The 12,041-nt window shown below is 36.8% G+C and overlaps 4 protein-coding genes and 1 pseudogene across 5 annotated transcripts; 4 read left to right on the top strand and 1 right to left on the bottom strand.

Moving 5' to 3' along the window:
• Positions 14–1,361, top strand: LOC104738776. The gene is made up of 5 exons (XM_010458980.2): positions 14–168; positions 332–618; positions 718–885; positions 972–1,123; positions 1,213–1,361. Exons 2-5 carry the CDS (start codon positions 399–401, stop codon positions 1,252–1,254), a joined length of 582 nt encoding a protein of 193 aa, XP_010457282.1. The 5' UTR covers positions 14–168; positions 332–398; the 3' UTR covers positions 1,255–1,361.
• LOC104743125 lies at positions 2,760–6,963 on the top strand (annotated as a pseudogene).
• On the top strand, positions 4,063–4,965 carry LOC104738775 (uncharacterized protein OsI_027940-like). 2 transcript variants are annotated; one of them, XM_010458979.1, is made up of 4 exons: positions 4,063–4,102; positions 4,205–4,271; positions 4,359–4,473; positions 4,625–4,965. In XM_010458979.1, the coding sequence occupies exons 2-4, from the start codon at positions 4,218–4,220 to the stop codon at positions 4,729–4,731; spliced, it is 276 nt and encodes a 91-aa protein (XP_010457281.1). In that variant the 5' UTR covers positions 4,063–4,102; positions 4,205–4,217; the 3' UTR covers positions 4,732–4,965. The 2 variants fall into 2 exon arrangements, with proteins under 2 accessions (XP_010457281.1, XP_019090908.1); XM_019235363.1 differs by lacking the exon at positions 4,063–4,102 and having other exon boundaries at positions 4,127–4,271.
• On the top strand, positions 7,321–8,577 carry LOC104738774 (nucleolar protein 16). Its single transcript, XM_010458978.2, has 3 exons — positions 7,321–7,745; positions 8,142–8,263; positions 8,345–8,577. The coding sequence occupies exons 1-3, from the start codon at positions 7,406–7,408 to the stop codon at positions 8,456–8,458; spliced, it is 576 nt and encodes a 191-aa protein (XP_010457280.1). The 5' UTR covers positions 7,321–7,405; the 3' UTR covers positions 8,459–8,577.
• LOC104738773 (E3 ubiquitin-protein ligase BAH1) lies at positions 8,580–10,588 on the bottom strand. The gene is made up of 6 exons (XM_010458977.1): positions 10,269–10,588; positions 9,926–10,173; positions 9,565–9,846; positions 9,163–9,300; positions 9,014–9,072; positions 8,580–8,896 (listed from the first exon to the last, which is right to left on the bottom strand). The coding sequence occupies exons 1-6, from the start codon at positions 10,474–10,476 to the stop codon at positions 8,791–8,793; spliced, it is 1,041 nt and encodes a 346-aa protein (XP_010457279.1). The 5' UTR covers positions 10,477–10,588; the 3' UTR covers positions 8,580–8,790.

The raw sequence follows: 12,041 nt of genomic DNA, 5'->3' as shown, positions 1-12,041 counted from the left end.
GAACTCGAGGAGGATAACAGCGGTGAATATCCCTTCTGTGAACAGCCCTTCTCGATTTGCTCAGTATGCGGCTACAAGACTTATTTTCATTGGGCTGAAAGGTTTACCATTGATTCCGCCTTTGAAAGGTTCACCATGCATCTGGATAGTACATCCCATCAACAGAAGGTAATTAATCATGGCACGAACTTGTTTATTTTTGTCATTGTCTTTAACTATTTTTTGTCATTGTCTTACCACAAGTAGTTTACCTTACTCTCTTCTTCTCATTTTGTTTGCCTAAAAATGACCCCATGTTGTCTTTTTTTTTTCTCATTGGATGTGCAATCAGTTGTCGGCACTGCCTACTATAAGTAGGCAACTCCAATACATGAGTGCACCAACTTCCTGAGAAAAACATGGAGGCAGTAACATCGGTCTTTTGGGACATCAGGACGTGTCCGGTTCCACCTGGCTGTGATCATCGTCGGGTCGGTCCGTGTATTAAACGGTTTTTGGGGAATAAAGGCTACTCTGGTCCTCTCACCATCACTGCCATTGGGTCACTAACAGACTTCCCTCGTGACTTTCTGGAAGAAGTCTATTCCAGTGGAGTCTCTCTACATAAAGCTTTCGGCGGTTAGTATCTTCTCATCGTTGTGCCTTTCTTAATAATAATAATGGATGTATGTTTTCCTTGTTGAATAGAGTGTCTCAAGTCTTTATTTTCTGAAACAGAAAGAGCGTTTGTAGACACTTTGGATGGACTTATTATTGATTTTACCTTCAAGAATGAACCTCCAGCTAATATAATGGTCATATCCGACGGAAAATACTTCACTTCTAAGTATGCTTTCGAGCTAGAATCGACTGGATACACTATTATGCCATCTAATACTCTGCCAGGTTTGTGCCTACAATCTCTAACTGTTTACTTTCCACAGATTCAAGGGCACTTGAGTATAATTTTTATTTATTTTCCATTGATTCAGAAGTTGAGGATGATAGATGCATTGATGATAAGTGCATTGATGAAACGAGTGAGTCTGCCTTCTGGATTTGCTCAGTATGCGGCATGGATACACCTTCCCAAGGCTTTCAAAACTTCACCAATCATGTTCATAGTAGGCAACATCAACATGAGGTAATATAGCAAACTTGTATTAATACATTTTGTCATTGCTCTTTTGTTTGCCTAATTCTGACCTCTCCTGCTCTCCTGCACTTATGTAGTGGAGGGAATGGGTTGCCTTTGAATCATTTGGTCGAGAATAAGAAGAAGTGAAGAAGGCCCGTTTTTCAAGTCTCGTTTCCTTAAGAAGAACTTAATTATGCTTATTTTCTCGTTTTTTGTTTGTTGGTATTAATACTTTTAAGTAAAAGAGAAACTCATGGAATGGCTAAATGAACTTATAGAAAAAAAAAAAAAAATGGTTACGTTTCATGCAATCAATCACTGAAAGTGCATGCACCACTAAGTCGGGGCTGTAGTATTCAAGAAAGTCACTTAAGTCTCTTTCTCGTTCGTTTCTCATAGTAGTGTAGAAGCGAAGCGGAAGATTTAATAAAAACAACCTAAACTCACTCTTTTTGCTCTGAGATTTCTTTTGCGAATTTGGGCCGGCGTCGATGGAGCCACGCTCCCACAAGAATGCGATTCTTCCGGTTACTAGTAGTAGCGGAGGTAATCTTATGTTTCTTTTTCTTCCACAGTTGAGTTTGAATCTAGGGCGATAAGGAAGAATGCAGAAGTCGACAGAAGAGAGTCTCCTTTACACTCTATTAAGTGGAATCGTATCATATTAAGGCCTCTTTAAATATCTGAAAATATTGAGATTTCTAAATTTTAGTTTTGTTTGCGTAAATTTGACCCCATGTTACTTGGGGAAGTCTGAAATAGTAAAGTTATTTCATTTTTTTTTTTATTAAGAAAATCATTGTTTTAAGAACAAGAAAAAAAAAAAAACTCAAAACATTAATCTATTAGGATAAGTGGGAATACTTAATTGTTCTCGCTTTGTCAAGAAACTTAATTGTTCTTGCTTTCTGAAAACCATGATGTTAATCGCTTCTAGCTACACCTCATGTATGCTATGTCAGTCTATTAATGGTTTTTTACATTACACATGTGAGAGGTCAATGCTCATGATTACATACCAAAATCCTACACCTACTTCTAGAGGACAAATGTTGGTTTAACAAATAGTAATATACTTGTGCTTATATTATTCTAATGCAATCTAGAGTTTGCGGTTGTCTTTATGCAATCATTGCAAAATGTTGATCGTGCTGTAATTTGTGTTTGCGTTTTAGAGTTATGTGATTGCGTAATTTCACTTCCCACATATAGTTTGGATTGGAAAATTGTAAATCTAGAAGTTTAGAAAAAGGTTTTGTTACATGCTTTTTAATAGGGGCAATTGGATTCATACAACTGATACAAGAGCATTGATACCAAAACTATAAGTTTGGTTTAAGTATTGAATTTGGGCCCAAAAAGAGTAGTAAAAGTAAAAAAGGCTTTAATTGCTTTTTTTCCTGTCCAAAAACATAGCCGTTGGATTCTATATGATTCACCTAACTTTCTGTACACTAGCACGCATACGATAACCACTCGATGTTCTTCTTCTATAACATAATCTATCTGAAGAAACTAAAGAACAGAGAGAGAGAGAGAGAGGCTCTCTTCTTCGATCAAAAGAAAAAATCTTTGCGTCGTCATCATCGTTGTTACTCTTTAGGGTTTTCACACGAGTTCCTTCTGCTTCCTGTTTTATATTATGAGGTAAAAACAAGTCTGCGTCTTTTTATATAATTCTGGTCGATTTGGGGATACGGTTTTTTCTTAGTTTCCTGTAAGTTGGGAACAAAAAAAACATTTGGGGGGTTTTAGATTCAGACCTAAGATTTATGGTGTCGGCTCAGTAACTTCTTTGCGTTTACCAATGTCGCTTGTGAAAACCTTATGGAGAAATAAGAGATTTTTTGTGGAGGGGGTTTGGGATCTGTGCTTTAAAGGTTTAAAGTTACTGTTTTTCGTTAACCTGAGAATGCAGAATCATTGGGATTATGCCAAGTGTTCTCCTTTTATACCATCTTCTTACTGTTATAAGCTGTGTGAATTTGCAGTCATCATCCAGAAGTGAAGTGGGCTGAGAGAGCCGATAAGGTTTTTTTAACTGTGCAATTGAATGATGCTAAGGATGCAGATGTTAAGCTTGATCCTGAGGGGTCTTTAATTTCTCTGCTAAAGCTGGATCTGATAACCAGCTTTATGAGCTTAAGCTTGAACTTAATGATAAGGTCAATGTAGAGGTGAGGTGAACAGACTTTGTAAGGTCTCCTCGTTTTTTGTTTCTTCTTATTTAGTTTCTAATTGTCTCCCTCTTCTTTTGATCAGGAAAGCAAAATCAACATTGGATTAAGAAGCATATTCTGCATCTTGGAGAAAGCAGAACCTAAATGGTGGAATAAGCTATTACGTGGAGGGAAACCGCCTCACTATGTTAAAGTTGATTGGGACAAGTGGGTTGATGAGTAGGCCTGGACATAAAAACTGTATCCGAATACCCAACTCGGAACCCGACCCGAAAAACCGGGTTTGGGTTGGGTACGGGTTTGTCTATAAAATCCTATTGGGTTCTATTTTCTAATACCCGTGGGTTCGGATTAGGATCGGTTAATACCCGGTACCCATTTGGGTACCCATTAAACCCGAACATATAAACATATTTATAATAATTATCATTAATATAACGCAATCACCCCAAAATTATGATTATAATTTTGAATATTTCATTTAGTTTTATACCTAAATATTAAAAATAATCAAAATATCTAAAATATTTTGTTATGTAAGTTAAAATTTAACTAAATTTATTTAATTTAATTATATTTTTTTGGTTATCCGGTAGTTCGGGTACTAATCGGGTTCTAAAATTTGTAACCCAAACTGACCTGAACCCGATAGTACCCAAACCGAACCGAACCTATATATCTAAAAATACCCAATGGATTCTATTTTTCTAAACCCGTTTACCCGAACCCGAATGGGTAATACCCGAATCCGAACGGGTTACCCGAATGTCCAGCCCTATTGATGAGGATGAAGATACCCCCACTGGTTAGCACTTTCTTGACCACACCTAGTCATCTTCACTCTCTGCACTTGCATAATTCTGTAGGCATTGTTAATTTTGGTTTCTTCTACTCCTTTTTTCTATAGGTCCTGAAGATATATGGATATGGCTGGAATGGGTGGAATGGCTGGAATGGGCGGAATGGATTTCTCGGTTTGCTTTTTAGCTTACACTGTCAAGTAACTTTTGTTTCGTGTGCTTAAAAGATTTGAGGACTAAATATTTATCTTCTTCTTGTAGAACTTTGGTGGAATGGGAGGCATGGGTGGGATGGGTGGTATGGAAGGCCTCCAAGGGATTGGTGGAATGGGAGGAATGGGTGGTATGGAAGAATTTGAAGATAGTGATGATGAAGGTGAGATCTTTTTCAATACCCTTTTATTTGTTTAACGCTTTGATGAGATCATTCTTGATGCAGTGATATGGTTTTCGCGGTGTTATGTCCTGTAATCAATCAATTAGAAGTTTAGAACTCTGAGCAACGAAATGATTTTTGTATATTACAGGAGAAGAAGCCAAATCTGGAGAGAAAAAGGAGGAAACTCAAGCTCCTGCCCATGCGACAGAAGAGGCGAAAACCGAAGAGCAAACAGCTGTGAAGAGTGACAAATGAAGAAACTGTCCTTCTAAACCATTTGGTATGACTAACCGAGAAGAGTCTTTATGAATATTATTACGGAATGGTTCCATCTTTAAAATCAATCCCCTTCGCTTACTTTTATTTTTTTTTGGATTGTTGAGTTCTTATATGGTTTGATCTTCTTTTTTTTTTTGGTCAACTTAAAAATGTTCTTTTGAACATGCAATTGTTTGGTTGTTGTGATGACATAAGAGTTTGTGAGAAGAAGCTCTACTTTGCAAGTTTGTTGAACTCCACAACTTATCAGTAGTCTATAAGCTTAAGATCGGACACAAACGGAGTTTAAGAATTACCTATACAGAATTGGATAGTACCTACGAACCATATACGAGCTCCCCTTATGAACCAAGTTTACATAGTTTTTCAACTGGTTACAGTGTATCTTTTGCTAGGAGTGCGAATATGAATCTTTTCTTTTAACTTACTACTATTCACTGTAAGTCTAATGGTAAGGAACATCTTATTTTCTCATTAAAATATAATTTTTTAGTAGTGAGGGAAAAAAGGTTAAACAATAAAACGACATCGTTTTTGCAAAACCCTTGTTAAGTAAAACCCTTCCGCCTCTCTCTCTCTCTCTCTCTCTCTCTCTCTTTTGCTTCCTTCCTTCCTTCTTCATCGCAAAAACAAAAATCGGCGAGAGACAGAGATGGCGAGGTCGAGAAGAAAGTACAGGAACTCTAGGGCTAAAGTTCGCGTAGCTCTTCCGAAGAAGAACCCTAATATCTTCAAGCCAGCTTTCAACTTCCCACCCAAGCTCCGCGCTCTCATGGGGGACGATGTCCCCGAATGGGACGACCAAGCTAGTGTTATCCAGAACTACAGATCCTTCGGCGTCATCTCTAACCCTAATTTGCTTCGTTCTCGCACCGACCACATGATCCAGGATCCTTCCCTCAACATTCCTCCACCTCCAGAACCATCCACCGATGACCCTACCGCTAAGGAGTTCGAGCCCATCGATTCCGGAAGCGAACTCGAGGAGGACGGTACGTTGTTTAATTCCATTTTAGCTTCTAGCTGGAGACTAGTCTCTTGCTTAAGTCGGTATTGAGAATAATTTGATAATTAGGGTTTAGAGTGACAAATTAAACTGAGAGCAAATTAGGGTTTAGAGTGACAAATTTGGGGGAAAGTGATTAGCTTTTGGATTCTTCACATCTGGTGGTTGTTAATAGCAGTTATTAGCTCTTGTAGAAGTCGGCATTGAGAATAATTTGAAATTTGGGGTTTAGAGTGACAAATTTGGGGGAAAGTGATTAGCTTTTGGATTCTGCACATCTTCATAGATATCTGGTTGTTAAAAGCAGTTTTACACAGTTGGATGCGAGTTTCCATTTTTTGGGTAACTAATTTGTCCAAATGCTTTGTTCTGAGGTGTGTAGATCTGAAGACAGCTTTGGGGAAGCAAAGAAGAGATGGAAAGAGTGCTCCTTTACAGCCGCTTACGACTATGCAACGNTATGGCTGGAATGGGTGGAATGGCTGGAATGGGCGGAATGGATTTCTCGGTTTGCTTTTTAGCTTACACTGTCAAGTAACTTTTGTTTCGTGTGCTTAAAAGATTTGAGGACTAAATATTTATCTTCTTCTTGTAGAACTTTGGTGGAATGGGAGGCATGGGTGGGATGGGTGGTATGGAAGGCCTCCAAGGGATTGGTGGAATGGGAGGAATGGGTGGTATGGAAGAATTTGAAGATAGTGATGATGAAGGTGAGATCTTTTTCAATACCCTTTTATTTGTTTAACGCTTTGATGAGATCATTCTTGATGCAGTGATATGGTTTTCGCGGTGTTATGTCCTGTAATCAATCAATTAGAAGTTTAGAACTCTGAGCAACGAAATGATTTTTGTATATTACAGGAGAAGAAGCCAAATCTGGAGAGAAAAAGGAGGAAACTCAAGCTCCTGCCCATGCGACAGAAGAGGCGAAAACCGAAGAGCAAACAGCTGTGAAGAGTGACAAATGAAGAAACTGTCCTTCTAAACCATTTGGTATGACTAACCGAGAAGAGTCTTTATGAATATTATTACGGAATGGTTCCATCTTTAAAATCAATCCCCTTCGCTTACTTTTATTTTTTTTTGGATTGTTGAGTTCTTATATGGTTTGATCTTCTTTTTTTTTTTGGTCAACTTAAAAATGTTCTTTTGAACATGCAATTGTTTGGTTGTTGTGATGACATAAGAGTTTGTGAGAAGAAGCTCTACTTTGCAAGTTTGTTGAACTCCACAACTTATCAGTAGTCTATAAGCTTAAGATCGGACACAAACGGAGTTTAAGAATTACCTATACAGAATTGGATAGTACCTACGAACCATATACGAGCTCCCCTTATGAACCAAGTTTACATAGTTTTTCAACTGGTTACAGTGTATCTTTTGCTAGGAGTGCGAATATGAATCTTTTCTTTTAACTTACTACTATTCACTGTAAGTCTAATGGTAAGGAACATCTTATTTTCTCATTAAAATATAATTTTTTAGTAGTGAGGGAAAAAAGGTTAAACAATAAAACGACATCGTTTTTGCAAAACCCTTGTTAAGTAAAACCCTTCCGCCTCTCTCTCTCTCTCTCTCTCTCTCTCTCTTTTGCTTCCTTCCTTCCTTCTTCATCGCAAAAACAAAAATCGGCGAGAGACAGAGATGGCGAGGTCGAGAAGAAAGTACAGGAACTCTAGGGCTAAAGTTCGCGTAGCTCTTCCGAAGAAGAACCCTAATATCTTCAAGCCAGCTTTCAACTTCCCACCCAAGCTCCGCGCTCTCATGGGGGACGATGTCCCCGAATGGGACGACCAAGCTAGTGTTATCCAGAACTACAGATCCTTCGGCGTCATCTCTAACCCTAATTTGCTTCGTTCTCGCACCGACCACATGATCCAGGATCCTTCCCTCAACATTCCTCCACCTCCAGAACCATCCACCGATGACCCTACCGCTAAGGAGTTCGAGCCCATCGATTCCGGAAGCGAACTCGAGGAGGACGGTACGTTGTTTAATTCCATTTTAGCTTCTAGCTGGAGACTAGTCTCTTGCTTAAGTCGGTATTGAGAATAATTTGATAATTAGGGTTTAGAGTGACAAATTAAACTGAGAGCAAATTAGGGTTTAGAGTGACAAATTTGGGGGAAAGTGATTAGCTTTTGGATTCTTCACATCTGGTGGTTGTTAATAGCAGTTATTAGCTCTTGTAGAAGTCGGCATTGAGAATAATTTGAAATTTGGGGTTTAGAGTGACAAATTTGGGGGAAAGTGATTAGCTTTTGGATTCTGCACATCTTCATAGATATCTGGTTGTTAAAAGCAGTTTTACACAGTTGGATGCGAGTTTCCATTTTTTGGGTAACTAATTTGTCCAAATGCTTTGTTCTGAGGTGTGTAGATCTGAAGACAGCTTTGGGGAAGCAAAGAAGAGATGGAAAGAGTGCTCCTTTACAGCCGCTTACGACTATGCAACGCACTCATATAAGACGTTTGGTTGAGAAACATGGAGATGACTTTGAGGTTTGATCTATTATTAGTCTACCAAATTTTTTTACTTTGTTTGATTCTCTTTTTCTTTCTAACATCTATTTGTTGGAACAGGGCATGTTCCGAGACAGAAAGCTAAACTCTATGCAGCATTCGATTGGGACACTACGAAAGCTATGCACAAGATATCAGATGTACAAGGATAAGAACCCTATTTTAGTTCCATGATGATGAGATCTTTGTATTGTCTGCTCATTTTTGTTATAAACTTACAACAACACAACAACCGTTTGAACTTTATAATCGTTGGGAACCTTTTTTATGGTATGAAAATCATATGCAAACTATATTATAGACAACGCTTAAGAGTTTCATTTTTCACTAACAAATCGTCTCATCCTCTGTGTAAGCAAACACATACTCACAGAGGAAAACATTGAGTCTTTCAAAAGCTTATGATCAAAACCAAGAATCTTCCAGATATTTCACAATCAACATTGAGTCTTTCAAAATACTATATATCAAAGCCAAGAATCTTCAAAATATAGCCAGTTATATTATTATATTCCAGTGAAGCTTCGGCATTGGTAATCCCAGTACTCCTTGGCCTGCTGCAACCTTTCTGCTCTCTCTGTTTTACGCCGTTCTTCCCAATACTCTCTGCAGCTGCAATTTCATGTTTTAAAAATTGTAATTTAGTCTATCTCCTTTTAGTTTTCTCCCCAGATACCCTCAAATCTGGTTTTTAAAGACTATAAGAAGATTGGTTGTATATGCATTAACCTTCGCTTAAGTAAGATATTGAGCTCATCCAAATGCACAGCACCTTTATAAACCCCATCCTGATATCAAATGGACGAAGAAACAGGGATAAAGAGCATGAAACAAGGAAGACTAAGTTGTAATTAGCAGTGGAGAATGGGTCTAATAACCTCACGGCAAAGCGGGCATTTTTCAGTTAGCTCTGCGGTTTTCAAGCCATCAATTACGTTTACTGATGCAGCAGAGCAAGCACACATGTAGCAATATATGTGACCACATGTTAGAGCTATCGGATCAAACACCGTGTCCTGTTTTCGCCATCAATTGTAAAATAAGTCAGTTCAAGACTTATTCCTAGCATTACGTAAGTATCTTTCAGTCACATGCTAGAAAAAGACTTAGTCTTTGAAACAGAATCTTCAAGAGGAGAGTGGAACAGCACCTAGACACGACAAAATTAAGACTTTATCCCTATAGGCTGAAACTATCTTGTATAATTCAGAATACTAATAAGTCAACTAACAGGTTTATTGACATTGAGATTCTATCGAGTCGTTTAAAGTTTTGCTTACCAGGCATATTGAACAAGTCAAGTCAATGTCAACTTTTACGGAATCAGAGAGCTCGCAGGAGAGTAAAGGCTTCCCATCATCGAACGTCAAAGAGCAACCATCAAACAGAGCATGAACAGGAGGATGAGGAGAAGCCACAGAAGCAGCTCCAGATTCCTTCTTAGATTCTTTCAGATTGATGTGAAACGCCATAAGCTCACAGAGCCATGGTGATTGAAGAATCTCGATTCGCATTTTCTGGACTTGTGTCTTAAACAATTGTCCTTGCCTAGACTCATGAATCTGTAAGGACAAAAAAAAGATGCAAACATATATATAAATTGAATAAAAAGTGTTCAAAATTGGGATACGTAAACCAAACCTTGTCATATTTCTTGAGGATTTTTCTAATGGCGACGGCATTGATGAGAGCGTAATTAACCAAGTCTTTGCCCTCTTGAATCAAACCAAGATGGCTCTTTTTACGACCATTGCCTTTGAACCAAGTAAGACACTTTGTGAAAGCAGAAGCTAAATGTAGCTCAAGAAGCTTCTGAGCATTCTCGTTGAACCATCCTACTACGTCTTCCATCTCCTTGAGAAGCTCCGGGAAAAAATTCCCATCACAAACTAGAAAAAGAAAAAAAAGAAAAACAAATCCACCAAATAAACAAACACTCTCTGTTTTCAAAAACCTCTGTCAGGGGAATTATGTCGAACAGTACCTGTGCATCCACGAGGACAATTGTGGTCATCATGTTGTTGTTGTTGTTGTTGTTGATCAATAAAAGCCATATTGGAAGAAGGACGACCATCATGGTTTCTTCTGCATTTCTTGAGAACCTTCTTGAGTTTCTTGAACCCAACACCGGGAAGATTCTTCTTCTGCTTCTGTACTTGCATGTACTCTTCATACTTCTTACAAAACTTCATCTTTCTCACAATCGCAGAAGAATCACTTTATAAAGGATTTAAAATTTTAGATGACCATCAACAAAATTCAATTCAAAAAAAAAAAAAACAGGATTTTATCAAGAAAACAAAATAAAATTTTGATCTCTCCTCGTCGTTCTTATCTATCTCTCTCTCTTGCGTCTCGTGATGGATTTTATTATTATGTATTGAATTGAAACAGAAGAAGAGAGACGTATTAATGATTAAAAACGAAGGGTGAAGAGAGATGAGGTCGGCGGAAAAAAAACACAAGTTGTGAATTTAAATGAAATTTTAGGGAAAAAAAAAAGGTCAAAACGTTAGATGAAATTTTTGGGGAACATATCTTTCTTCCTTTTTTTTAAAAAAAAAGGTGAAGTTTGTGTATATTAAAACTTTCAGTGCAAAGATTGACCCATTTTGGTTGATTCATCAATTTCACTGACTTCTTTATTTATTTATTTTTGTTTTTGAAGGAGTTGTATAAATAGTATTTGACATTTAAGGCAGATTCTTTACTAAAAAATATTTGAAGATTTGTTTTTTATAAATTTAATGAGCACATTTGTTGCACATCATACACTAATGCCACGTGGATTCGAAAATCTGGATTGGTAATTAACTCATCATTGGTCATACTTTTTTAAAAATTGTAATTGATTTGTAACAGTATTTAAATATATATATATATATATATATATATATATATTTATGTGAAAGATCTATGTATAGTGTAGATTGATGTATACTTTATCTTTTTAAGAAAATATCATTATGCTAGAATTATTTAGTTTAGTGTTATATTATTAACATTACAAGAAAATTCACCTTGTGGATTCTTAAGTTATGGTTATTTAGTAAAAAAAAAAAAATCAGTGAAACTTTTACTACCATGATAGAAAGATAAGCTGAGGAAAACAAATAATAAATCCATGATATTTTAAATTATGCTGGAATTATTTAGATTAGTATCATATAGATAAAATTACAAGAAAAGCTGAAGGAAACCAATAATAAATTCGTGATATTTTAAGATGATTCTAACTATTAATTTTTTCAACAAAAAAAAAAAAAGATAAAGATGCCACCACATGAAGGGCCCTTTGTGGGGTCAAAATTATAAACTTTTAGAAACAGTAATTAAGAATACAATACAGTTTCTTTCTTCTTAGAAGTTTTTAATCTTGATTTTGGATTTAGCCACCAAAAAACTTTGCTTTTTTATCAGTTTCAAAGCCGCGCATTTTTTCTATCTTATTTAGCTTTACGACCCCCTTTCTTATATATTATATATATGTATCATGATTTTGCACTAATCATATTTTCTTCACCAATCACCGCCACTGACCTCTTTTCTCTACTTTAATTGATTACATTCTTTGTCTCATTCTTCTTATATTACTTGGTTTGCTTCGGATTTTTGTTCTCACGTTTAGTAAGTGAACTCTACGCAATTTTATTCCTCCGAGAATGTGATTCTTTTTTTTTATCTTACAAACAAACAAAAAACATTAGAGGGATATAGCTCTTTTAATTTGCTTTTGAAAAGTTTCAAAGAAGATGCT

This window comes from Camelina sativa, chromosome 14 (assembly GCF_000633955.1).
Source record: "Camelina sativa cultivar DH55 chromosome 14, Cs, whole genome shotgun sequence".
NCBI lineage: Eukaryota > Viridiplantae > Streptophyta > Magnoliopsida > Brassicales > Brassicaceae > Camelina > Camelina sativa.
This window is presented reverse-complemented; position numbering and strand designations above follow the sequence as displayed.